The sequence below is a fragment of the Abrus precatorius genome, unplaced genomic scaffold (genome assembly GCF_003935025.1).
Source record: "Abrus precatorius isolate BTA unplaced genomic scaffold, Abrus_2018 Scaffold11, whole genome shotgun sequence".
Lineage (NCBI taxonomy): Eukaryota > Viridiplantae > Streptophyta > Magnoliopsida > Fabales > Fabaceae > Abrus > Abrus precatorius.
This window is the reverse complement of record NW_020874303.1, coordinates 22,014,603-22,042,060: the sequence shown is the minus strand read 5'-3', so window position 1 is coordinate 22,042,060 and position 27,458 is coordinate 22,014,603. Positions and strand designations below refer to the sequence as shown.

Below are 27,458 nucleotides of genomic sequence, written 5' to 3'. Positions count from 1 at the left end.
TTTATTGGAAAAATGCTACACCCTTTTTTTAGTCTTTGCTCAATAAAATGTCAGATTCAAAACTCGGTTTTTTCTTTCAAACTTTGGAATAATGTTAGTGTGACTTGTGATAAAGCCAAAGACGTAGCTTTTATTCCTTTTTGCCATTACATGTAGCTTGTAAGTTGTAACAGTCAGTGACAGAAAATTATAACTTTACTTCCGCTTCCTTGAGTTCATTGTTCATTTTTCATCATCTTCTTCTTCTTCTTCCTCTTCTTTTCAAGGAAACATCAGTGAAGTGAATCTTTAGAGAGAGAGAGAGAGAAATGGAACATTGTGAAAAGAGAGAAAAGGTGATGAACCAAAGCAGCATGCATGATTGTCCCAAATCAGGGCCTGGCTATGCTTCTCCACTGGCAGCCATGTCAGGTCCCAGAGAGACTCTCCTTTATGTCACTGCTATCTACTCAGGTACCAAAAACTTGGTTACAAACATTTGAGCTTTCTTATGTAGAGATGCTCAAGATACTTGCTTCTGTTGTTGATAAAAGATCAAGTATATATGATATGAAAATGGGTAATAGTGACATCCTTTTTGTAGAATATCTATGTCTTTCTAGTGCTACCATGAAGGTTTGGGGCACTTGAAACAATCTCTGTCAAAGCATGTGTAATTTGGTGATTTTATTTACATGTTGATGATGAATATTCATTGTAATACAGGAACAGGAAGGGAGAATCCTGACTTTCTAGCCACAGTAGATGTGGATCCAAGCTCTCCAATGTATTCAAAAGTTATCCATAGGCTACCGGTACCCTATCTAGGTGATGAACTGCACCATTTTGGGTGGAATTCATGCAGCTCTTGCTATGGAGATCCATCAGCAATTCGGCGTTTTCTGATTTTACCTTCACTAGTGTAAGAGACTAAAACTAAACAGTTACTTGAAGGGTGGGGGGAGTTAGTAGAAGATAATGATCATCTTGTCTTTCCAATTCTTTTTATGAATTTTCATTTCTCTAGTAACATAGCAGCACTAGTTTGCACTAACTGGTTGAAATATCACCATGCTAATATGCTGCATGCTCATACATGTTTCAAGTATATCTTCAATCTGTAATCCCTTCACACCTTATTTACCCATCAAACTGAATGAAAGATGTGATTTACACATGATTTTCCTAAGTATGTATGTCTCTTGGGGAATTATACTGCAATTACTTATTTTTTCTTTTTAACCACGGTCCAGTTCCACCTTGTTAAGGGGAATAACCAGATCCTCTCCAAAAAGGGTTAAATCTATGTAATTTGAAAAAATTCATTAGCAATTTAGTTAAGGGACACCTTTTTGTTTTCCTTTTAATTTTAGTTTCCGCACTAATTTATTTCAATGCTTGTGTTTCCATGATTCATTTATCTGGATGTTGAGATTTACAAATATGGTTCTGGGTAGTAATTCCTTCTATCAGAATACTGGGGTATCTATTATCATAACAGGAATTCTCGTCAATCTATAACCATCAGCTATGAGTGTACTTCTGTGATAAAATGATATATTATATTATCATAAGGGGAAATACAAGAACCCATATAAGATATCATCTTCAAACTGAAAATCAGTAACAGTGAGAAAAGAAAGAATGTACAAGTAAATTATTTTGGTCTTTCCTTCCTCCTTTTTGTTACATAGATGGTCATGGCATTTAAAACTGCCTTAAAGTACTTAATCTGCAACATAAGTACACATTTTGGATTTAGTTTCACATTCGCTTCCAAGTTTAAAGAACTCCAAAGATAGATATCATATCAGTTTTCTAAAAACAAAATCCTTATTAAGTCAGCTTTGACGTATTTCAGATCAGGCCGCATTTATGTGATTGACACAGAAATAGATCCAAGGCGTCCATCTTTGCACAAAATTGTTGAGCCTGAAGACATCATAAGTAAGACTGGATTAGCTTATGCACACACATCTCATTGCCTTGCTTCTGGTGATGTAATGATCTCATTTCTTGGAGATAAGGATGGAAATCCAGCAGGAAGTGGATTTCTTCTTCTCGATCCAGAATTTAATGTGAAAGGAAGGTACACTTGTATAGAATAGATTGAGAAATACAGGAATTCATATCGGATGTCAATATACTCTTAAATTTCCAACTCTCATTCATTTTTTCCTGCATTTGGTTTCTGATTTACTGTGAGATATAGTTTTAATTTCTCTTTTGAAGTCAAATTAACTGTCAACATGGGAAGTGGTGAAAATCTAATCACATATTGACAATTTATCATGACTTAGAAATGACAAAAGTTTTGCAAAATGTTTAGTATAGAATCGTTATGTAAGTGCCTTATAGCAGCATATTTCTTGGCATATGCCTTGCAACTTTGGAAGTAACAATTCTATGCAAGATTATTGTTCAGAGAATATTTCCTGATTTTTGCAAGATTATCTTTTGTTTTATTGACATGTAAATACGGTCACTAAGAATGTTGATATGTAAATATACTAATTATGAACATAATATTGGGATTGCTTAAATACCGTAATTAGGATTGTAATAACAGGATTCCATTTATAGATCCTTGTATAAATTCAGACCTTTGGGTCAAATGCAATACACACAATAATATTCAGTCTCTTATTTTCAAGTATCGTTATTTCTAATTGTTATTATGTATCCTGATACACATACACTAGGTGGGAGAAACCTGGGCACAGTCCGTTATTTGGGTTTGACTTCTGGTACCAACCACAGCATAAGACTATGATTAGCTCATCATGGGGTGCTCCTGCTGCTTTCACCAAAGGTTTTAACTTGCAGCATGTCTCTGATGGCCTTTATGGGAGACATCTACATGTATACAACTGGCCTGGGGGTGAGCTGAGACAAACATTGGACCTTGGTCAGTCAGGGCTTCTACCCTTGGAGGTAAGTTGTTAAATATAAATCTGGAGTTATTTTCACCAGTTTTAATACACATATTTGATTTTTTTTTCTTTAAATGAAGTAATTATGTAAATATACTTGTGATTTAATGATAAATATATTTATCCTTAATTCCTTCTTTCTATCTAGCTTGCACCTGTGAAGCGTTATGTGAAAGGTGGCATAATTTATAACTAATAATAATATATCCTACATGCAGGTAAGGTTTCTGCACGATCCTTCTAAAGATACAGGTTTCGTTGGATGTGCATTGTCAAGTAACATGGTACGGTTTTTCAGGACTGAGGATGAGTCGTGGAGCCATGAGGTACAGAAAATGGATATCCATAGACGTAATTGTGTTGTCATCTGGTTGGTTTCTGTGCTTCCTTCAACAAAGGCTTATTGATCAATAATACTTACAGACTAGAATGACTTTGCAGGTTGCAATATCAGTGAAGCCATTGAAAGTGCAAAACTGGATTCTTCCAGAAATGCCCGGGCTTATAACTGATTTTCTGATATCTCTTGATGATCGGTTTCTGTACTTTGTGAATTGGCTACATGGTGATATAAGACAATATAACATCGAGGACCCTCAAAATCCTGTACTGACTAGCCAAGTGTGGGTTGGGGGGCTACTTCAGAAAGGAAGCCCTGTAGTAGCTGTAACAGAAGATGGTAATACTTGGCAATCTGATGTTCCAGACATTAAGGTTAGTGCTGTTTAACTTTTGAAATAGTAATTCTTGTTAGATGTACAAGACATGGACCTTATTGTATTGTCACTGCCCAGCATCGTTACCTCTGCATTGTCATATTGTCTCCAGAAAGTTAGTCCTGATGTCTAAGTTGGCAAGGGCATTCATCCCATTTTTATGCATATTCTTTACTCAGTTATATTCGAATTACCAACATTGTGTCTGATGCATAAATGTGACCCTTAGTGGCTGAAGAGTTAATTTGCTTTCCAGGGAAATAAGTTGAGAGGAGGCCCTCAAATGACTCAATTGAGTTTGGACGGGAAGCGTCTATATGTTACAAACTCACTCTTTAGTGCATGGGATAAACAATTTTATCCAGAGCTTGTAGAGAAAGGATCCCACATGTTGCAGATTGATGTTGATACCGAAAATGGTGGTCTGAAAATTAACCCCAACTTCTTTGTTGACTTTGGAGATGAGCCTGGAGGTCCCTGCCTTGCCCATGAGATGAGATATCCTGGTGGTGACTGCACTTCAGAAATATGGATTTAATAGCTATGCGGCTTAGGTAAAGCGACAAACAATATCCATGTGAATAGAGGTGGATCAATGTTATAAAGAATAGCAGCAGATGTATAATGGTTGCATTGTAATAAGTTATCTTTCAAGTAGTTTTTCAATACTTGTTCATTTACATCTTCCTGAACAAAGTTCTCTGTGAAATAAACCCTGCTCACCTTCAAAACTCATTTCTACGGTTCTGGAAAATCAATAGTATAACATCATAGATTAATGGCCCTACTTGGGATTTTATGATTAATAGTCACTTCATAAATGTGATGCAGCTTTTACACTGCTTGTTCCAATTTAACTGCATTTCAAATCACAATTCAACCCGATTATTTGGATGAAAAACTAATCCATGCAGCAATAGTGTCAATCATAAATTAAGAATTATATGCTGCAAATATTCTCATTGAGCATCAACAAGGGAGAAGATTTAAGTTCAAAGAAAAAAAATAATATATCTAATTTTGTTGATCTCTAATGCATTGAAAATGACACAATAATATTAAATGATACAATTTTTATTAAAATCTTACTATTTTTTAATTTCTTATTGTATCCATTGGGCAACAACAACAACCAAGCCTTATTCTACTACATGAGGTCAACTACCATGAGCATACGATGCCGTTAAAACAAAGTTCTTCTTCCTGTCAAAAGATTTTGCTACTTTTGTCTAACTGCAATCATGCTATAAGTCTATAACAGCTATGTAAACAATACATAAGAAATAATAAATGAGAGAATAAACCACATAATTAGAGATTCCACTTTCTAGCTTTTAAAAAAAAAGTTGTATACTAAAACAAGAATTTGAAGGTGATGAACATAGTACCATAAAATGGACACAGACGTAACACCAAAATAAGTACCACAAAATGCAATGATTTGTGAAGAATGCAGCAGTAAGCTTTTAGTTGAAGGCTGGAAAATGGAGTCTCAAAAATTTCAAAATCATGATAATGTAAACAAGTACATTACTAAGGAAGCTACCAAGAGCAATATACATCATTTTTATGTTTTATACTTATTTATACTATGATGATTGATCTGGTCTGAAAACACTTGACAATACTACAGGCACAAATCATAATCTGTGTAGTAACATGGGTTCCAATATCTTGCTTTGAAGCTAAGAGAAATTGTTAGAACATCTAGCTTCTTTTGTCATCCCACAAATGTGTGCCATGAGGGAAATTTTACGTATATTCGTCATTATTTTGTGGATCAACAGTCAAAATCTATTTTGTGCAGTGGAGTGAACCCTACATCCAACCATTGTGTCCCACTGTGCAAAACAAATATGAAAATTAGGACCTACAAAATAAATATCAACTAAGCCTGTATTTGTCCTGATGTTAAATAGGTTATAGGTGTAATTGACCAATTGTAATTTTCATGTTATTGCCCTCAACTGAGTCACGGCCACATAGTATCAGGTTGAAACAAACTGGTTCAAATTATTGATGAGAATGCTTCCAGGAATGCCATGCAAGATGTACAGATTCAAACCTTTGCAGTGCATGCCACTTTATATAACTAAACTAAAATAATATGGGTAGAAAATGACTGGAACCAACCCTAATTAACACAATCAATCAATAGTTCCATCAAATTGGCTTTGCAAGTTCCATGATTGCAACAATTTGAGATTGGTGTGAAAAGAACTCAAGTTATGCCCTTGCTTTATTAGAGTCAAAGGAAATCCATGACCCCACCAATCAAGTGTATTTCAAGGTCCAATGTCTGATAAAGAGTGGAGTTTAGGTGGGGCAACTATGTGGAAAATACCAAATATTTTAGACGTATGATTACATCAACACACCTGTATTTCTCCTCTCTCCTGTTTCCCTTGTCATGATAATCCCCTTCCTATAATCCTATTTACCTAACGCCACTTTTAATTCATGTATGCTTTCTTCAATGTACATAAGGGCTCAAATAAGAAATTTAGCAGAAACAGTTAAATAACTATTTACTCCCCCTCACTTTTTTATTCGCTTTGCACAAATTTTTATGGCCTTGGATTTTACCGTAGAAGGGACAATAATAAGAACCAATAAAATTATCATCATATGCCACATAACCAACCACATGTTTTCTATAAATATGTTTTTTACAAATAAATACTTCTTCCATCTCATATTAAATGTCATCTGATTACTTTTTATTTGTCTTAAATTATTTGTCACTTTAGAATCAAGAAAGCATTTCTTACTTTTTACAACAATATCCTTATTTATTAAGGATAGTTTTTGCCAACTAACAACTAAAATAACTTTACCTGATTACTACAATAATTTCAACACTTTTAATTGGGGGGTTCTAATGAAATTAATTTTTTTAATCATAGTAATTGGTAAAAGTAACATTTTTCTTAATGTGTGCATTAGTACTAGAAGACATCTAATATGAGATAGGAGTATGCATTATTTGGTTTGGAATTAGAATTTCCCTAATTGGATAGTTTACTGAGTGGTATTTTACTTGTAAATGATTACTGATGAAAGCAATTCCTATTGTATTACTTCTTCAAACAGTCTGTATTTGACCTAGTCTATATATACCATATAATATACGCCGGACATATTAGAATTTTATCTTCCGAGAACCAACTCAGCAGAGTTATCTCAAACATATAAAACAACTTATTATTTATTAACAGAGTAAATCATTATTCTTCACAGAAAAGAAAGAAAGAAAATCATCTGTAGCACATGAAAAATAACATAATTTCCATATCGTCCAAAAAGTTTGGTGAAGTGCGCTCCATCAACTTATCACTAAAGCAGTCTCCACTTGCACCTTTTTCTAAAAGGTGGTGTCAAATATGCATTCTCTATATAGTGCTTCTGAGTGGAAGGGAAGGGTACATCCAAGACGCAGAATAGAAGAATGGCCTCAAAATCATCCACCATTAGACTTATGAGCTGCTGCTACTTGATGCTCTTCAGCTTTATGCATTTCTGCAGCTGCACTGTGATCTCATGGACCAGTCATGCAAGCACATGCAATGGTTCCATAGCAGAATGCAATATAGAGGATGAGCTGCTGATGGAATCAGAAATAAGCAGAAGGTTTTTGGAGCAGAAGAGATACATTTCCAATGGAGCTTTAAAGAGAGACAAGCCAGTTTGTAATGGTGGTGCCTCTGGTGAAGCTTATAGTAAAACTGGAGGGTGTCTTCCACCCCCCTCAAATCCTCAAAATAGAGGCTGCTCTAAGTATTATCGTTGTAGGTCTGACTCTTGACTGCATCCTCATGCAAAGATCTTTATGGTTGCTGATGCATCATCGTCTTTACATGATCCATCTGTTCATTAAATTTTATGGGAACTTATGAATTTGAAATTATATGAAAATTTTCAAAAAGTTCTCTAATAACCAGTACTCAGGAGGAAGAGTTCTTATCTGTGGCAGTCGGTACTTGGTACTGAATAAGTGAATGTCACACTACTGTGCGCAGATTAAATATACTAACAAAGATCAATTGCTATGATTGTATTAATAAACCATTTCATTTAATCCTCAACTCTTCCTCTTTGTTCCATTAGATGAAATTTGATTTTTCCTTTTTATTTTGGAGGGGAGGGAGCAATGCTTTTGTAATGTATATAATGCAACCAAAAGGCATGATTGCCATATAAAACAGAATATTATAAATGTAGACAATCAACCATTAATTGCAATATATTATACCCACCTAAGAAAAACTTGAAATACATTTATAGGATTTAAGTGAATATAGTATGAAGCTATCGATTACAAATAAAATGTGACGATGGTTCAGTAACTGTCAAGAGTCTAATATAAATTAATTAAAGTATTTTACCCTCAACGTGCATTTCGGAACAAAAATAATGTCTTTTTACCTTTCAGATAATTGTCACATCTTTCACATAATGTTTGGATTAACATTTATAAATTAATCCACCTGACAACGTGTATTTAGAAAAAAAGAATTTTACCCTCAATTTTTTTATTAAAATAAAATACAAATTAATTAAAGTAACTCCTATAAACAAACAAGCACCGGGTTAAATATAAATAAACTGTCAATATGCCCCTTTGTTCAGCTAGAAGATTATTTACTAGTGTAGTGTCACTCCAGGAAGATCCAATCAGTATCAAAGAAGTTGCACATATAAATTATCATAATTGAAAAACGGTGGCTCCCGAAGCATCAATATAGGCAGCAAACTCGATAAATTCTTCATAAGCCAGCCAGTAACACAGTAAATTATGACAAGCCAAAGACAGGGAGTCATAGCCTAAGCGCTTAAAGATATTAGGACTCGTAATCAGATATGATTCATTAACGGGGGAACTATATTCGGATAAATTAGTCATGAATTCCTATCACAATCTGCAAGAACTGTCTTCATGATCCTTAACATACATGCTTGAGTCATGATGAACTACTTTACGTTCTGTTTGAGAGAGAACACAAGCATATATAGGATAATTACATATCGAATCTGGTATTTATCCGTAGTCTAAAATTGAGAGGACAAAGTCTCCATGCAACTGCAACTTCAAATTCATCGAGATTCCCAATCTTTCAATTTTCTGCTTCCTTTAGGTTTGGTTATAGGCGCATTCATTGCTGCCATTTTGTCATTATACTTTGCACGAAGAGGATCATTGTAAGTCCATCTGTATTAAAATTCAACAATAACAAGAACATCAGTGCACAATGCTAAAGCAGTTAATATCCAAGTATAACTAAAGAAACCCCTTTTTTTTTCCAGGGGAACTGGAGGTTAGTTGCATGGTAAGCAAAATGAATTCCTATTATCAATGTATTAACAAATCCCAGAAGCCATTTTACTTTAATAACAAAAACCAAGGTTAGCTACATGGATCATAGAATCTTCTAATACTAATACTACAACTTCAACATGAACCCGGAAAAATAAACATGTGTCGATGCATAAATTTCTTTGACAATGCAGTGAATACTACCTAAACATACTACAGCCCATCATTCCAAAGATGCTTATCAATATGTTATAACAGGACTGCAGGCCTGTCAACCTAGAATGAGCATGCCGGTGCCATAAAAAAAAAACATGTAATTGCATCAGTTTAACAAGTTACATCAACATCCAAAGCAAAAACGGATTTGGCACACTGCAGAATAAAACTAGCATTTCAGACAGAGAATATACCTTTGTCTAAATATTAATATAGAATCATAATTTTAAAATGTTATGCTATATGTACAGTATACTCTCTTTAACCTTACAAATTTACAAGCAAGCAAATGATGAAAGTGAAACCTTAAAGTACTATGAAAACAAATGACCATGACTTGTGAGCATGTACTTCTGTCAATATATCAGTAAACCATATTATCAAGACCAAGCATGCACTTCTATAACACCATCTCATTTCTTACAGCAGCAAATCGTACAGGGTTCAATCATCAAGTAGAAGTTAACTCTGACTATTTCTATTAACATCATAAGGTTACATCAACTCTCATAATACAGCATTACTGTGCTATTGTGCATGTCAGTGTTAACAAATTTTATTCAAACCAAACTCATTCATATCTTCAGATAAGTTAATGCAATAGCAAGCTCTCTTTCAAGAGCACATCAAAGTGAGATCTACTTGAACATTTAGGACACAGAGTAGACATAAAAAATTTCTTCCATGCCATTTCTTGATTCAGAAATCAAAGTGAGATCCAATTGAACATTCAGAACAAAGAATGGATTAACACAGTTGCACAACTTAGGTGGATGAAGAATCTGCAATCTTCACCCCTCTCAGCTACACAGTTACTGGAAAGTGTGGATGCAAGAACAAGAAGGAAAATACTAATTTACTCTGAGAGTAATATTATCAATAGTGTAGATGTGATCTGAATTTTATTATATAATATTTAAATCCAAAAGTATGTATGGTTCTGTTTTGCCGTGTATGTTGTTTTTAGCGGACATGAGTAAAACTTTCAGGTCAGAGCACGTAAAAATTTCTTCTCCACAAAGGTGTTTGAGGGCTGACCAGGGATACAAGGTAAGGGACAATGGGTAAAGAGTATAGAGGGATTTCAGAAATTTCACTAATGTATGTGTAACTCCAAATTCGTAGTTTCCATGCGTAAATGGATGGCCAGTCAAAATACTGAATTTCTAAAAAAAAAATTATTAAATATCGAAAACACAGTACATTAATACGGCATTTCAAATACTCTAAAAAATCATATTTCTATTTAACATTATATTGCCAAAACAAAGCCTAAGGTCACTTGGTGTCCAGATGAAAGGGGAAAAAAAGGGTAGGTGTTCACCTGTACCAAGAGAGGCACATCTTTCAAACAAAATGTGTTATAAAGAGTTAAACACACAAAATTGCTATGTAGACTTCTTCAAATCCCTATTAATGTAGTGTTAATAATCCATCATAAAAGACCCATGATGATGAAAATGATGCTTAAGAATAAAGTAATCATCACCATCATCAATTACAAGACTGTTATGAGAAATTTATGAATCAGTACAAATCATAGATCTAACTGGGATGGACAAATGGGTAACTGCATTATACAATGTTGAAAACCAGAACCCGAGAGAAATAGAGAAGAGAGAGAAAGAAATGTTTTGACTCTTAGTGTATTGAATTGATAATACTGAATGTTTATAATCAGGTATTAAATAGTTTAACTAATCCTAGGTGTCTAACTGTCACATTCTGTTAACAAACAGGAAGTTTGTAATGTTATAGCTGAAAGTTCTAGAATCTAAACAGTAAGTGTACTACACTATCATGCACTAACATACAAGAAGCAGATATTTATAAGCTACTGATTCATAAGATCAAATATATTTTTTAAAAATGATATAGTTTAGGCTCTGTCCAACCAAGAACAGAACAACCAACAATTTGTGAACATACTATAATGTAAGAACCAACTTAGTCTTGTGCGTGAACTGTGAAGATCAGGGAAGAACATACTCAAGCATCAAGTATTAGCTGTAGTTTAGACCAAGGAAATTTGGTGATATATGGAGATAAATACTTTGGATAAAAACAAGGGCTGCCAATAAACAACTCATTTAAATTGTGGTATGCAACATGATCCCTTCTTACTCCCCAGCTAAGTTCACAAAAGAAATATTAACCACAAAAGCACAGAAAGAGAAGATGTGAATGTCTAGCAAAGTTGTGAACTTCAAGTCAGGTACATATTCTACAAAAATGAAGGCCTAAAAATAAAATAGGACTTGAGAGACAGAATAATTATGCTTACTCTAAATGAAATAAGCTTCTCAACTGCATTCCTTCCAAATCCAATCAACTCTCCCTCTTTAACCCAGATCTCAACCATAATCAAATTCCTTATAAACAAAATCACTCTTCCTATAAATACTACATCTCACTCTTCTATTTGATGACTAATAAGCAGCACAATTTTCTAGATCACAATAGAAAAAGAAATCACAAACGAACATCTCAATTCTGACCTGAGCTTCTCAATTTCATTCTAAGAATGTATAGGTAATGTCCAAGACCATTTTGGACCAGTATCATAGCAGATGAAGTTCAGAAGTAAGGTGAACAGATAAGCAATACATATTTTTTTTCTTGGAATAAAACAACAGAAAATTAATATCAATTAAATAATCTGCCACTATTCTAGAAAGATAGAGAACTTAAAGAAAATTGAACTTACGGGTTGTTCCAATCAGTAGTGTCTTCATTGACAAGATGGGTCCACTTAGTTCTTCCACTACGACCAAAGTGCTTGACTTGCATAACCTTGGGTAATATTGTCTTATCCATTTTATCCTCACCAGTTGGGGCAGAGAAATCACGTGTGTAAATACCATCAGATCCAAAAGTAGCAGCTCGGTCATCAGATTCAGATTGAAAGAAAGCACCCTTGTGATAATATTTCTGCATAAATTTCCATTTCTGCTTTGGTGGTGGAGCTGGTTTGGGATTCTTCCTTTCCCACTCTCTCCTCTCCTCCTCTGTCATGTTTCTCACCTTCTCAATCTCTTCCTTTTCCTTCAACATTGCCTCCCGATCCTCCCTATCCCTCTTGATCCTCCCAATCTCTCTCACTTTCCAAGCTTCATATTCTTCTGCCTCGTTGACTTCATCATCAGTATCCACATCAGCAATGTTCGCCTCCAACTCCAAGTTTTTCTGGATTTCTTCATCCTTCCGGATCTCCTCAACAACAATCTGCTTTGTTTCAATCCTCCTTTCCTCCAATCGCCTTTTCCTTGCTTCCTCAAGGGCCCGCTCCTCAGCTTCAAGACGCTCGCGCTCAGCAATAGTATCTCTCTCAGACTTGGGAACAAACACAGGCTTCACCATAGCTACCCCCGTGTATTCCTCATCAGAGTCAGTCTCATACTCAGATTCCTCCTCTTCCTCTTCTTCTTCCTCCTCCTCCTCCTCTTCCTGAGGAAGTGCCTCTTCCTGCTCCCTTTGGAGCAACTTCTCTTTAATAAGTCTTCTTCTTTCTGCCAAAGCATTCTCATCTTCTTCCTCTATCTCCAACCATTCCTGCCTCCTGGCCTCCTCTTCAATGGTGGAAACAATCTCAGCCTGCCGAATGCGACGATGATCGGCTCGGACTTCCTCACGGTTATCGATTCGGCTCTCAGCCAAACGGCGGAGCCTACGATCATCCTTTCTAACAATAGCAGTATCTTCTTCATGACGAGGAAACACTTTCTCCAAAGCAGCTTCCCTGGAGGGTCTAATGTCGGCAAGTTCTTCGTTCTCATCATCGGCCCATTCAGGAACTTTACCTGGCCAATAACGCTTAACTTTTGTTTGCCCAATTTTACCTCTGAGTTTATCCCTAATCGCTATTACTGTATCACTAACCCCTGCTGTCACCGACATTGTTCTTCCTCAATTGAACCCCACCAGAAAAAGAACTAGTTTTGGTTTTATTCCTCCTCCAAACCCTATTTTACATAGTTGAATAGCAAGTGAAACATGCATTCAGTAACAGATAATTTCAGATGAAATCCAAAGTAAAAGGAAGCGATTGCAAGAAAAAAAATTACAAAAATAAAGAAACGGAGAATGAGAAATCGCGAATGACAAATTTCGAAAAGCGGAACATTGAAGGCATAAGCAAAAAGGGTTTCCGTTGAAAACACTAAAACTTGAATTTGTAGAACAAAGAAGAAGGCATAGGAAAAATGAATAAGAAAAGTTTCCACAACTTACAGTTACGGCAACCGGAACCCTCCCTCTCTCCCGTTCCAGGCAGCGCGTGCTTGTTCTGTGGTTCTGCTATGAAATTGATGTAAACAAATTTGTATTTTTTTGTTTTTATTATTAGGCCTTTTATTTATACGACAAAAATTATTATTTTCCTTATTTATAAAATAATTTAACGAAATATTTTTTTTAAACATCGACAGTTTATTAATGATAAATTCTGAATATAAAGATATTTCAATCCATTAACGAAAAGTTAAATATTAAAATATTATGATTTTTGTAAATACTAATATAAGAATGATGATATCAACAGTAATACATTATATAGCATTGTAAGTATGCAATTAATTATAATTTGTTTGAGAATAATCCTATAAATAGGTGATGGCTCGGTAGAGATGATAAAATGATTCGTGTTTGTGTAACTCATTAGTTTTGCTTTAATACAAATAACGAGCTTAAAAAAAACAAGATTGTAAAATAATAAGTTTAATTTATTTTTTTGTGTATTATGCATGTATTAAGTTTAATTGAATTGATTTAAAAATTTTTAATTTAATTTAAATTTTATATTTTATCATGAAATTATGATTTTACCGTTTTTTCTCAACTCTATATCCTGATAAGTAAATCATTTTTTCATGTTGGCAATATTTTTTTAACTATACATATAAAAAAATTGTTAAAGAAAATAAAATAAATTAAAAATTTAATTTCAATTATAAAAAATTAAATAATAATTAATAATCATATGAGAGGCCAATCCTTTATATTAAACCTATTTTCGTCAATTAAGGCACTATTAATAAAAAATTACAATATCATATAATTATTCCAAACTAAATTATAAAAACTCGAGAACTAAAACACTTTTTACTGTATTTTTATTATATTTTTAATATTTTTTAGTTTATTATAATATTATTATTATTATAAAAAATCAAATCATACTCATATAAATTATATTTATTTTTATACTATTTAATATTTTTTATCAAATAATTTATTATTAAACTTGACCATTAAATTAAAAATTTTATTCCTATATATTATGTTTATAAAATTTTAGATTAATTTTATTTTTTTATACTTCATTTATATATATATATATATATATTATAATTTGCATTTTCAAAATATATAAAAATAAAAACAATTTATTTATATAGTTATAATTATTTAATTTTAATAAATTTAACATAAATAATTAATATAATGATGATATTTCAATGGATGGATTGATAAAGAATTATATTAAATCACTGATAATGTGTAAGAGTATATATAGTATGCAATTTAATAATTATTTATTTATTTATTTATTTCTTTATTTATTTATTATTATTGTTATTATTATTATTACTTAAAAAAATATATGCTTTATAATAGACGAAGGTGACATTTGTTTATAAGTTATTTTTTTTATTTTGTTTTTTTAGTTTAAGAAAATAATTGTTTATTTTATCTCATTATATTATTTAATTAAGTTATTACCAAAAAAATGTTCTAAAATTTAATTTCAATTGCTAATATTATAATTTTATTAAAGAATACGAAAGAATATTCACCAAGCACTACAATTTGCAAAAAGTATATTCAATAACCACTATTTTTAAGTTTATTTATTTGATAATTGATATCATTATTATATTTTAAAATATTCCTAATAAAAATATGTTTTATTAAAAATAAAACACAAACTTTATCTGCACTTTTATTTTATATTGGTTTTGTACTTTCAATATATATATATATATATATATATATTGGTCCTTGAATTTTATTTTTATTTTATTTTATATTAATCCTTTAATCTTCTGACATGAAGTTAAAAGACCAAATTAAATATTAAAAAACAAATTAAAACAAAATATATATAGAAGTAATAAAAAAATAAAATATTAAATTAAAATGAAAAATAAAATTAGAGGAGCAAGGAATAGTTTTGCCTTCATAATGTTGTAGCCACCATTATTCAACGTTATACCTTAAACCCTTACCAGAGGTGGAACTTTGAACGGAGCAATAGCATGTTGTTTCTGACACAGAAGTGTCTGTTTGAATGCTGCGAAGAATAGCCTTTCTTTCTCGTTTTCGTCGTCTTCATCGAATGGGTACCCTCTCTTATTCCCTTTCCATTCACTCCTCACGTTCCTCTTTCTCTCTTTCAATGTACTGTTATTGCTCCACAGTCACTGACACAAACATTGAGAGGGATAGCAACAGAATCCACTTCTTAATTTCCATGAGAAACCTATGCAAGTCGGGTAAACTAAAAAATGTTGATAAAGCTTTGGACTTTTTTCATGGCATGGCTAGAATGAAGCCTTTGCCTTCTGTGATGGACTTTACTTCGTTGTTGGGGGTTATTGTGAGGATGAAGCATTACACCACTGCCATATCTTTAGTTAAATATATGCATTCTTCTCTGGGTATAGATGCTGATACCATTACTCTTAATATTGTGATTAATTGTCTTTGCCGTTTGAAGTTGATTGCTTTTGGGTTCTCAGTTTTGGGGACAATGTTCAAACTTGGTTTGGAGCCCTCTGTGATAACTCTTACCACTCTCCTTAATGGGCTTTGTGTGCACGGCGATGTGGCTCAGGCAGTGGTTTTGGCTGGTCATATGGAAAAGATGGGTTATCCATTAGATGTTTACACTAATGGGGTGTTGATTAATGGGTTGTGTAAGATGGGAGACACTTCTGCTGCTGTTGGATGGCTAAGGAAAATGGAAGAGAGAAATCGGACAGCTAATGTGGTAGTTTATAGTACAATTATGGATAGTTTGTGCAAGGATGGATTGATATCCGAGGCGTTAAATTTGTGCTTGGAAATGAGTTGCAAAGGTATTCAGCCTAATCTTGTCACTTATACTTGCTTGATTCAAGGTCTTTGCAATTTTGGAAGATGGAAAGAAGCTGGTTCTCTGCTGGATGAGATGATGAAAAAAGGAATGATGCCAGATTTGCAAACGCTCAATATTTTAGTGGATGCTTTCTGCAAAGAAGGAAAGTTGATGCAGGCAAAAAGTGTAATTGGATTTATGATTCTGACGGGGGATGGGCCAGATATTTTCACATATAATTCGTTGATTCATTTGTATTGTTTGCAAAATCAAATGAACGAGGCCATGAGAGTATTTAATTTAATGGTTGCCAGGAGCTGCTTACCAGACATCGTATTGTATACTTCACTTATTCACGGATGGTGTAAGATTAAAAACATTAACAAGGCCATGCAGCTCTTGGATGAGATGGCTAAGATGGGATTCATTCCTGATGTTGTCACTTGGACCACTCTCATAGATGGGTTTTGTCAAGCAGGTAGACCATTAGCTGCCGAAGAACTGTTTTTTAATATGCACAAATATGGTCAAGTTCCCAATCTCCAGACTTGTGCCGTTATATTGGATGGCCTATGTAAAGCCAATCTTCTTTCTGAGGCAGTATCATTGGTTGAGGCAATGGAGAAGAGTACTTTGGATCTTAATATAGTGATTTACAGTATTTTGCTTGATGGAATGTGCAGTGCTGGAAAACTGAATGCTGCCTGGGAACTGTTTTCTAGTTTGCCTGCTAAAGGTCTGCAACTTAATGTTTATGCTTATACCATTATGATTAAAGGTCTCTGTAAACAAGGACTGTTGAATAAAGCTGAAGATTTTCTGATGAATATGGAAGAGAATGGCTGCTTGCCAAATAGCTGCACTTACAATGTCTTTGTCCAGGGCTTGCTGACTAAAAAGGAGATTGCAGGGTCAATTAAATACCTTAAAATAATGATGGACAAAGGTTTTTCAGTAGATGCTGCCACCACAGAAATGATTATCAACTACTTATCTACTAATGAAGGAGACACTAGAATTCGAGAATTTATGTTTCCTAAAAGATAACACATTTCAAGAGTTTCACTAGACATTTATTAAAATCCAACCTCTCAATTCATCCATCTATATAGGACATGAAGTTGGGACTCTCATAGGCTTCGGAACTTACCTTTTGTTAAATATACAAAACCATTGACATTCAACTGCCACCTGACAACTTACGGGATCACAAGAGTGGTCCTTAACATGGTATCACAACCCATATAAATAAGTAGTTATGAGTTTGATCCTAGACCACACTTTAAGCTCAAAAAGCTATTGTTGAGTGGGACGGTTAAATATAAATCATTCTTTAGCATCCACCAAACATCTCAAGGTTTTAAAAGAGTTGCTCCTTGATACGTTAGTGGTAAGTATTTTAACCTCTGCTTGCACATTTTTTATGATATACATATCTTAGTATAAATAGAAATTAGGCTTCATCCTTTGCATTTTTGTGGAATTGAATTATATTTTTTACTATATATTTGCCTTTAAGAAAGTTTAACAATGAAGCAAGTTACTTTAGGATGTATTGTTGCCCCATAACATGTAGGATAAGCCTACCAATATGGCTAGGAAATGATAATTGACAGCATACGTTTTAGAAGGGTAAATCGTAAATTGAATATATGTAAGAAATCATGTAATTGCTAAATGTTTATACATTTGTCAAATGGATTCTGTTTATGTGCAACAAATGAACGAGATAATTGTAGAAAGGGACGTAAGCATCCGTATAATGGATCTCAAGCACACACAATAGATGTATCAAATGCAATGAATTTGATGTGAGAGTGAGAAGGATAAATCTTAACCATTAGATCTAATCATGATTGGTTACGATTAAAATATCAAGTCATTTGGCATTTAAAAAGTGATCGCGTAACAATTACAAAATTTTTAATTTTAATTGTCCATCTATGGTTATATGGTCAATATTTATCCTCCACACCTTTCATATCTCTCTCTCGCATTATATATATATATATATATATATATATATATGTATGTATGTATATACCTACGTATGTATAATAACTTTAGCTTGACCGAGCAATCCATGATAGTTTTTCCTCATTTAAAATAACAGTTTGACTTCAAGGTTCTTTATTTGCAGATTAAAATCACTTTATGCCCTAATTTAGCTATATCCTATGTATGAGGGAAGACCATAAAGAATTCAGCAATGCTTGGGTTAATTGAATATTTCTTGTTTGTAATATCTGCTAAACATTTCCTTTGTAATTCTAATGTTCTAACATCGTGAGTTGGTTTTTTTTTTTTAGTGAATATTTATCTCTGAAGTTATAAAATCCCTTTCTTTTCTCTTATTTTTCTTTGGCTGCAGACTGAGTTTGTAATATTACACAAGACACACTATACTATCAGCCAAACGTTTTATGGAGGAGATGGCTAGATGGGCTTCACATCAAGCAATGATGCTCACAAGGTTGATGACTAGATTTTGAGATATAAGGGTTGTTTCTGCTGAATGTTTAGTGGTAGGGTGAGGCTATGATCTTGTTCTCCTGTAAGCTGTCTGGCACCTAGTTCTTTTGTCTATAGCCAATACATTCAATGTGTTGGAGCACGTCTTATTTAAGTGCAAGTAATTTGTATAGTGGGTTATGGTTTAATGCTTCACATTCTTGCTTCAATGTACAGCTAAACATAGTTCACCCGTGCCACGGACCAGTATGAGTCCTTGACAGTGGGCTGAGGCTGGCTTAGCATTTGACTGAGATTTCAACGCAATATCACTTATTGCACAACATCCTTGCCGCTCTTAATCTTTTTGTCTGAACATGTTAGTAGTTGCTATAGTCATACATGGATCTAGAGCATTAGTACCTTAAAATTGACAAGGTATTTTTGGAAGAAAAACCTCTTTTTCATCACTTGGCACCCAAAGTTCTTTGCATGATACAAGACCGGGGAAGTGGTTAGCCTAAGTTCAAATATTTGGCTTATCTACTTGATATGCCTCAAAATGCAATGGAAGCTGACATTATGATTTTAACATATTGATACAACTCTTGAAACGTCTCTTTAAAAACAGTTTTTAGAGTCATTTCTTTGAAAAAAATTTCTCATCGATTGCTAAAATAAATTTGGTTCAAAATATGCAAATTCTTAATCCTCAGTCAAAATATCCATCATTTTTTTTTTCGGTTGAGCAAAACAAAGGTTTAACCAGAACTTATACCGCTACTATTTTTAGTTAGGGAAATACCTTACTGTCTATAGCTCTAATCAGAAGTACGTTTTTCCTTATCAACTTTAGCTCTTCGAAACATATAAAACGCGATTTGTATTGACTTCAATCTTAAAACATTACAAAGGGGGAAAAAGTACCATCCAAAGTTGTTTGCATTAACCTTTGTTCAATTATTCTACGCCAAATGTTTAAAGCCGTGAGATATCGAGCAAAAGTACACCATGTCACGCGAATCAATGCAAAGGTACCAAACTCCAGTCAGATTCATACTAGGCAGATAATACTTAACTAACATTCCCAATATATCGAACTCATGAAGTTAATAGACGGCAATACAACATGGAGAAGTTGTGCCCCATGGTTAGGGTTACAGGCAACAGAAAGCTGAAGGCACAAATTAATTCTAAGAAACCCTCCATTGGCAACTAATACTAGAATTGATGTTCAATCAATCCCCACTAGCACAACCTTTGCAACCACAATGAACACACTCTATGACCTTCTCCTCCCTAAGTTGCTTGGGAACTCTGCAAACACAAGTGGTGGCAAAATTGTGATCACGTGGCTGCATACACCTCAAGCAACATAGACGTTCATAACCAGGCTGCAATTCCAACCAAAAACAATTATTTAAGTAAACAGATCAAAGAAAGGACATAGAATGAACAAATTAAATAAAATCTTAGTCACAAAAATAAGGTAATAATTTTAACGATTTTTGCTACCAAGTAACAATAAACATCTTGGAAAAAGCACAATGAATACAGCATTAACATATTTTCTCATTTCTCCACAAGTCATCAATATCAGACTGACAAAATGTGAGTTTGAATAGGCATCTGCAAACTTAATTTTGGATGATCATGACTTTGTAATGTTGATTTTAGTTAAAAGTGCGTTTGATGCAAGGTAATTATTGTTTAGCTTTCACCCACATTAATCACATTTTTCTGTTCGAAACAAAATCAAATGTTTTTCAAAACAATTTTGCAAATGACAAAATCATTATAAAAAATTTGAGACATAATTTTAGGTGTTGTAAATGCAAAATCACACTAAATATGCTAATCAAGTTGTATCGAGTTCATAGTTGTCAATCCTGGAGAATGATGCAAGCAGCCAACCCAAAAGCAATAGAGCAGGATGGCCGCTATACAAGATAAATTATTTTCTCATATACACACATCAATGCTAAAAAGCCCAAAAATTGAAGGCAGTCATCATTAACAATCAAAGGGAAGATTACACAACATATAGAGGGGGAAAAATTTAGAACAGAGGCAGTTCTGGAGCACACTACTCACAAGTTTGTTTATTTCATGTTTAGCAAAGAAGAAAATCATTAAGATGAAGAATAGAAATTACAATGAATTTTGAGCACAAGGGATTCTCCTGGTCATTGGAATACTTTAAGTTCACTACCAAAATCCTTTCAATGAAAATGAGCAATCTTACCAATTATCATTTCAGAAAATCAGACTGCTTTTATTGCAGGACGAAAATTTTTATATGCTGCTTTTATTGCTAAAAAGGTGGTGGAAGATACCAGAAAAAGAGGGAGTTTGGTGATCAAACTGGACTTTGAAAAAGCTTAAGAAAGAGTGAGTTGGTCAAGACATGATTGCTGATAGAAAGTCAGTGTAGTGGAGAAGATGCGTGCCTAGATGCCTCTCAATTGCTACTTTCTTTGTTTGTGAATGTTGATCTTAAATCTTAGATTGGAGGACAGTGAGAAGTTAATTAGGTTGTGATCTCCAACCTTACTAATGATGATCTGCTGCTATTTCTAGAGGAAGGAAATGACACTTGTCAATGTGGATGATTAGGTTCTTTCTGCCCCACTCTTGGCAGTTTCTTTGAGTAGTTCTCAAATTTCCTTCAGGGGTCCTAATGATTATTTCTAAGCATTTGCTAAGTGATTGATTGGACTTGGACTATTCTTATCCAAATTTGTTTGGTTAATTACCCTTGCTTATCAAAAATGCAAAGTGACCCAAAGATAGATAAATGCATTTACGTTGATCAGCAGGGCATGAACAGAGAAGAAATCATTCTGCTAGTTCTTGGTTGAGAGGTTCATTGTAGAACTAAAATGGAGGGGGATTAGGGCTTGGTAATTTGGCATTTAAACATAAAAACATTGCTTCAGCAGTTAAATAACTAGCTTTGGCAGTTAAATGAATTTGGTACGTTCCTTTGGAGACTATTTCTATGTGGCAACAAGTACAGCCCATTAGAACAGGTGGAATGCTAACCAAGTGAGCAACACTGCTGATTACAGTTCTTTGAGTTGGAAGATTATTTTCCAGTAGTATATTTCAAATTTTTGGGTGATAGTATCCTTATCAAGTTCTGAGAGGAAGTTTGGATGGGCCAGCATGTTTCATCTCTCCACATTACATAGTTTGCCCAATAGCCATTTCTATTGAATCAAATCTAAGACTAAGAATCTAAGATCATTGTTGAAACAGGGACTTTAATTTACAGAGATATGAATATGGATAATAAAGTAAACTACAATCCCTTTTGGTTTGAATTGAATCTATATTCTATATCTCTCTCAAGTCTCAACTCGACCAATTTTTATAGAAGAGTTTGCAAACCATGGACTTCTCCAGTCTTTTTTCCTGCAAAACTTTCTTTCAGTTCCATACTCACTGACATAACCCTTAAAAGATTTCTCCCTGATAAATCCATTTTAAAATCCAATCCTCTCCCAAAGGCCAAGTCCTTTATTAGGAGAGTGATACTTATCATGATTAATACAAATGATTTGTTGCAAATTCATAGATCTTACACCCTGCTTTGGGCTCTTTTTATTGCCTTTAATCATATCTGTTTAAGAGAATCTTTTTTTATCTTACGTTAACTGGAGGATTTCTGATCTTCCTTCTAGTTGCACTTTTCTTTTCTTATTAAAGAACTCCCTTGTCCTATATGGAAAAAGAAATAGAAAAATGGCAGTTTCAAAATAGAATAAAATAGTTTAGTCAGGTACCTTCTTCCATTTAGCAATTAGATTGCGGTCAGCATATCCTTGATCCAGACAGAATTCATACAGTTCTTTAGAAATTTCCTTCCTCCGATGGTAGAGGTCAAATATGTAGCGGCTCTTCTGGTGTGCAATTTTAAATATAGGCCATAATGTCTCACATTTTCTTTTGCCATCATGTGGATCATTCTCAGCTGCCACATAAAGGATATAAAACCATTACTTTCATTGGTTTAAGAAAAAGGAGGTAAAAATATCTAGTAAGGCAAGTGCAACGTGTAAAATTCCAACCTTCCCTCATCTTTGCTTGTAGTTCACGGAGTGTAGGCTCAATTAATTCCCATCCCTCAGGGTACTTAACACGGTTTGTCTTTACTTTTGGCATTTTTGTAACTGTTTAAGGAAAAAGTCACATCAAAGGGTCAATTTCAACATATTCTAAGCAATATTAAACAACCACCACCACCACCAAACCTTATCCCACTAGGTGAAATTGGCTATATGGATCACATGATGTCATTAAATCAAAATACCAAAATTTAAAATACAGCTATTATTTAATAGGCACGAGCTATCAAGTTAGTAGTTATTAAACAAAGTCAAGGCAAAATGACCAACAAACACAGTATTTAAAATCGAGACTTGAAAAGTAAAATCCCACAATTTCAAAATTTGAGAAGGCTTGAACAATTCAATTGGCGGGAAAAATCTTGAAGATAAAATTCAACACAGTAACTAACAAACATGGAACAACTAAATTTGAGAGAAAGAGAACATAAAAACTCCCAGAAAATAGCAATAAAGTTAAACCAACAACTCAGCAAACAAACAGATTCAAATCTTGAAGGTAATCTCCTTATGTTCAAACGCCTTCAAAACAAATATATGTTATTAAAACATGTAATAATACATTACAACAAGGCATACATCACAAACTCTTAACATCATAAATTCATAATAACAAATCAATTTCGATGATAATAATAATAATAATAATAACCTATAAATTAACCAAAATACATGAATCAGCATATCAGACAGGAGTTTCTAATATATATAAGCTCCTAAATCACATAATACTAATAGAAGAACAATTAAACCAAAACTAAACACAACTCATGCAGAGATTGAGGGAAAAATATAAAAACAAGAATGCAATGAACATCCATATTCTGATGCAGACAAATGTGGAGTTCAGTTTTTCTAGTTTATGGTTATACACTAATATTACCCCATCAGAATCTCCATGGGTAAGTGCCAAGAATCACAAATTAAAGTAACCATTAACAAACAAAATGGCACAATAAACACAGGCAATGCATAGAACTCGAACATGGAAGAACTGCACAAACACAATGGAGTAATGCCAAACACACCAACTCACAAAACATGTGCAAGCACAGAGCACAAACACACTGAAGCAAAACAAAACAAATGAAAGCTCAAACCCAGATGCAGAACAGAATACAGAACAAAACATGGCTCAAATGTGGACGTGAAATGAAACACAGCGCTCAAAGTTGGATGCAGAACAGAACACAGTAGCTTAAAGCTCGAACATAGATCTTGAATGGAACAACCCTGACATCAAGGACGACACCAACAACCACTAAAGAAACAAAGAAGGACAAATAAACCATTCAAATTCCAGCGGCAGAGCTAACCACAAAAACCACGATGATTCCCAATAATAGAAAATAACTCGAGTTTAGCTCTAAGCGGCAGCCGCACCTCCAGGGGTTTTGGCTCTTCCTAAAATCGTATCTAAAATCGTAGGACTTTTTATCAACTCAAACTCCCAGTTTCGGGTATGACCCAGTTTGCCTCCAAAAAACAATTCCGTTCCAACCCTAAATTACTTACTGGTCGCTCCTCCTCCCTCTCTGTTCTTGGTCGAACCCTAGATATGGTCTAACACACGATCTTCTGCTCTCGTTCGAGTAAAGTGTTGTTGTTCTCACCTTGCTTGCAACTTATTTGCTCTTATTCACTGGTCCCTTCAATTTTTTTATGAATATATAGATAGGAACATTTCTAAACCAGACTCAATTAAATTACGTAAGTTCGAAGGAAACGAAAATCCTAAGTTACGTCATTCATCCGTGTAGATGATATTAGGGCAAAAGAAACAATATTCTGAACTCAGGTAGAGAAATAAAAAAGGAGAAGAGTTAAAAACTTCAAAAGGGAGAAATAACCAACCTCACACGGCGAGGGCCTCTGCCAGCAGCGATGGAGGCGGAATCGGAGACGGCGATGCTGGGGCGCTCTTCGGAAAGACTGCAGGAAGCCAAGAACCAGGGAGAAGAGAAATGATTTTGGGATCTTCTCTGTAAGTTTCAGGCTATCAAAATAATCTCACGTGTCATCGTCACGTGTATAAATATGAATTTAATTTTGAAAATCACCAGTGACACGCGGTTATAAATACACCTTTTATTATTAATTAATTTTTTATTAAATATTAGTAAATTATATTTTTTGTTTATAATTTATTCATTTGTTTGTATTTTTAAAGCAATCTAATTATTAATTGTAAATACGTTGAAAATCATTATTTTGAACATTATTTTAAATTATCTTAAGTTGAATTATATGATATAATTAGATTTTATTAATTTTAATTCTTAAAAATAAATTCAAATAGCTAGATATTTTATATAATATTAAGAATAAAGATGTTTATTATATTAATATTGTAAAAATATAATAAATATTTTAATAAAATATTATATTTTTAATTATTTAATTTAATTTTAAAATTTAAGTTAATATTTTCAATAAAATAAATTTTTTATTAATTAAAATGATTTATTATTTAATTAAAAATAATATTTCTTCCTATAGTAAGATAACAATAATTAGTTTGAATTTATTAAAAATTTTCTTTAAATAAGGTCAGTAATTTCATCTTTTAATTTAAGAATCAAATTTAATTTCATTCTTTAACTTTGTTTTGATTTGTTTTAATTTTTAAAATATTTTAAATAAGTATTTTTTATTAAAAAAATATTAACTCTAATGATAAATTTTGTTATTTTTTGTCATACATTATACATTGTCTTTTTTCTAAGAATTTTAGTTATACTTCTTCCTTTTCATTTTTTATTTGACTAACCTGACTTAATTAAAAAAATTTATTTAAGTAAACCAACTCTCATAATAGATTTAATTTCTACCATAAAATTGAAAGGAACTTAAAAGTTATTCTTATAAGCGTTGTGTTTTTTTTAATTGTAAAATTTAAATATTATTGTGTAGAATTTTTCATTCAGACTTTTTTTTTAAGTCATTTTTCTTTCAAAGTATCAATTGTGACATTACACTTTTTGTAAGTTAGCATTATATAAACAATAATTTGATAACTAAGACAATATATATCGGTAGCTTGGATTTTAAAATTAATCAAGGAATCATTATATAATTTCTCTATGAACTAAAAAGGAAGAGTTTACACGATGGATGTCAAAAGGTGGTGAGAAAGCTTAAATATTTTTTTTTAATGTTAAATAATGCACAGATATTTGAGAGAAAAATATGATAAAGTATGTAAAAATATACGTAATAAAAAAATATTAACAAAATCAATGTTGTTAAAGAAAAAAATTATTTAAAATATTTTTAAAAATTAAAAACTAAAATAAATATAAATAAAGTTAGATGACAAAATAAAATTTTACTCTCAAATTAAAAGACAAAAACAATAAATTTACTTTTTTTTATTATAAATTTTCTATATCTGTATGAGACGATGCAAACAATACTTATTAATTTAAAATAATAAATTTTTAGTTGAATTTCTAATTTTTATAAATTTATTTACTCTCATTAATCATATAAAATAACTAATAAATATAAAATAATAGATAATAGTATAACTTACAGCTAAATAAATATTTAAATTTAATAATTATGTATTTATATTTAAATAATTAGATTTATATTGAAATTTATTTTCAATTATCTATCGTTTTAATATTAAAATAATAAATTTTCAAAACTTTATTTTTGTTTATAAATATTTACTTAAATAAAATAGATAATATAAATTATCTATACTATTATATTGATAATGATGAAAAATAATAAAAAATTATTTAAACTATAATTAAAATGTTAAGAATCACTAAAGAAACAAACAATATTATTTAGCTCAAACAATTTTAGCGAGCAAAATAAAATTTTTAGCTACCAAGAAAATATTGTACAGTCTTATGATCATTTCACAAACATTTGATTTTAGTTTTTATTTTATTTTATTTCTCAGTTGATAACATATCTATTTTCAATTTTACCTAATCTTGTCTATGTTTTCAATATTATAAACCAAAAAAATTTATTTTTACATCTCACATTTTTTTTAATAGATTGTCAGGCCCAGTTTTGAAGATAGTTTCAAGGTGTGATTGCCTATGACTCAAACTTAAAAGAGGGTCAAAAGTAAAAATTATGTCATACTTTTACTTGAAAAAAATTTCAGCTCTTACAATTTGTAGTTAAAAAAAATAAAAAAAAATAAAAAATACCTTTTAATTTCTCGTATCTCACTTGCTATAAACATAATCGACTTATTGATTTCTATAGACTTAAAACTTCATTTAATTTCAAAATTTTACTATTCTTAACATTAAAGCTCATGAAAAATTTTAATTTTCTTCAAAAAATTAAATAGTTATTGAGTTTGTCAAATTTACAGATTATTATCTAAATATTTTAATCACATTTTTTTATTGTCCTGCTGACTATATCATCGACTGAAAGAAGTTTTTTAAAGTTAAAGTTAATCAAAATCTACTTAAAGTCATCAATGTCCCATGAATCTTTGAATGACAAGAACTGTTGAATAATCTCACAATTTTATTAATCGATAAAAAATTTAAAAAAATATGTTATCATTAATGATTTTACATATCAAAATACTCATAGAACCTATTTTTTTATTATTTTTTATGTTTTTATAGTTAATTATAACATAAAAATTGTTTGAAT

General features: G+C 32.4%; 5 protein-coding genes across 5 annotated transcripts; 3 read left to right on the top strand and 2 right to left on the bottom strand.

The window, feature by feature from the left end:
• The first annotated feature begins 338 nt into the window (after positions 1 to 338).
• Positions 339 to 4,166, top strand: LOC113853657 (selenium-binding protein 1-like). Its single transcript, XM_027484156.1, has 7 exons — positions 339 to 453; positions 706 to 901; positions 1,841 to 2,068; positions 2,682 to 2,913; positions 3,131 to 3,238; positions 3,354 to 3,626; positions 3,885 to 4,166. Exons 1-7 carry the CDS (start codon positions 339 to 341, stop codon positions 4,164 to 4,166), a joined length of 1,434 nt encoding a protein of 477 aa, XP_027339957.1.
• A 2,732-nt stretch (positions 4,167 to 6,898) lies between these two features.
• LOC113855834 (protein RALF-like 32) lies at positions 6,899 to 7,433 on the top strand. The gene is made up of 2 exons (XM_027487462.1): positions 6,899 to 7,050; positions 7,154 to 7,433. Exons 1-2 carry the CDS (start codon positions 6,899 to 6,901, stop codon positions 7,431 to 7,433), a joined length of 432 nt encoding a protein of 143 aa, XP_027343263.1.
• Positions 7,434 to 8,353: 920 nt separating this feature from the next.
• LOC113854742 (microfibrillar-associated protein 1-like) lies at positions 8,354 to 13,485 on the bottom strand. The gene is made up of 3 exons (XM_027485932.1): positions 13,389 to 13,485; positions 11,866 to 13,120; positions 8,354 to 8,837 (listed from the first exon to the last, which is right to left on the bottom strand). The coding sequence occupies exons 2-3, from the start codon at positions 13,053 to 13,055 to the stop codon at positions 8,723 to 8,725; spliced, it is 1,305 nt and encodes a 434-aa protein (XP_027341733.1). The 5' UTR covers positions 13,056 to 13,120; positions 13,389 to 13,485; the 3' UTR covers positions 8,354 to 8,722.
• Positions 13,486 to 15,407: 1,922 nt separating this feature from the next.
• On the top strand, positions 15,408 to 19,027 carry LOC113854780 (putative pentatricopeptide repeat-containing protein At1g12700, mitochondrial). The gene is made up of 2 exons (XM_027485995.1): positions 15,408 to 17,626; positions 18,608 to 19,027. The coding sequence occupies exon 1, from the start codon at positions 15,448 to 15,450 to the stop codon at positions 17,281 to 17,283; it is 1,836 nt and encodes a 611-aa protein (XP_027341796.1). The 5' UTR covers positions 15,408 to 15,447; the 3' UTR covers positions 17,284 to 17,626; positions 18,608 to 19,027.
• Positions 19,028 to 19,558: 531 nt separating this feature from the next.
• On the bottom strand, positions 19,559 to 24,836 carry LOC113854782 (protein BUD31 homolog 2). Its single transcript, XM_027485996.1, has 4 exons — positions 24,672 to 24,836; positions 22,761 to 22,862; positions 22,476 to 22,663; positions 19,559 to 20,081 (listed from the first exon to the last, which is right to left on the bottom strand). Exons 2-4 carry the CDS (start codon positions 22,852 to 22,854, stop codon positions 19,926 to 19,928), a joined length of 438 nt encoding a protein of 145 aa, XP_027341797.1. The 5' UTR covers positions 22,855 to 22,862; positions 24,672 to 24,836; the 3' UTR covers positions 19,559 to 19,925.
• Positions 24,837 to 27,458: the final 2,622 nt, after the last annotated feature.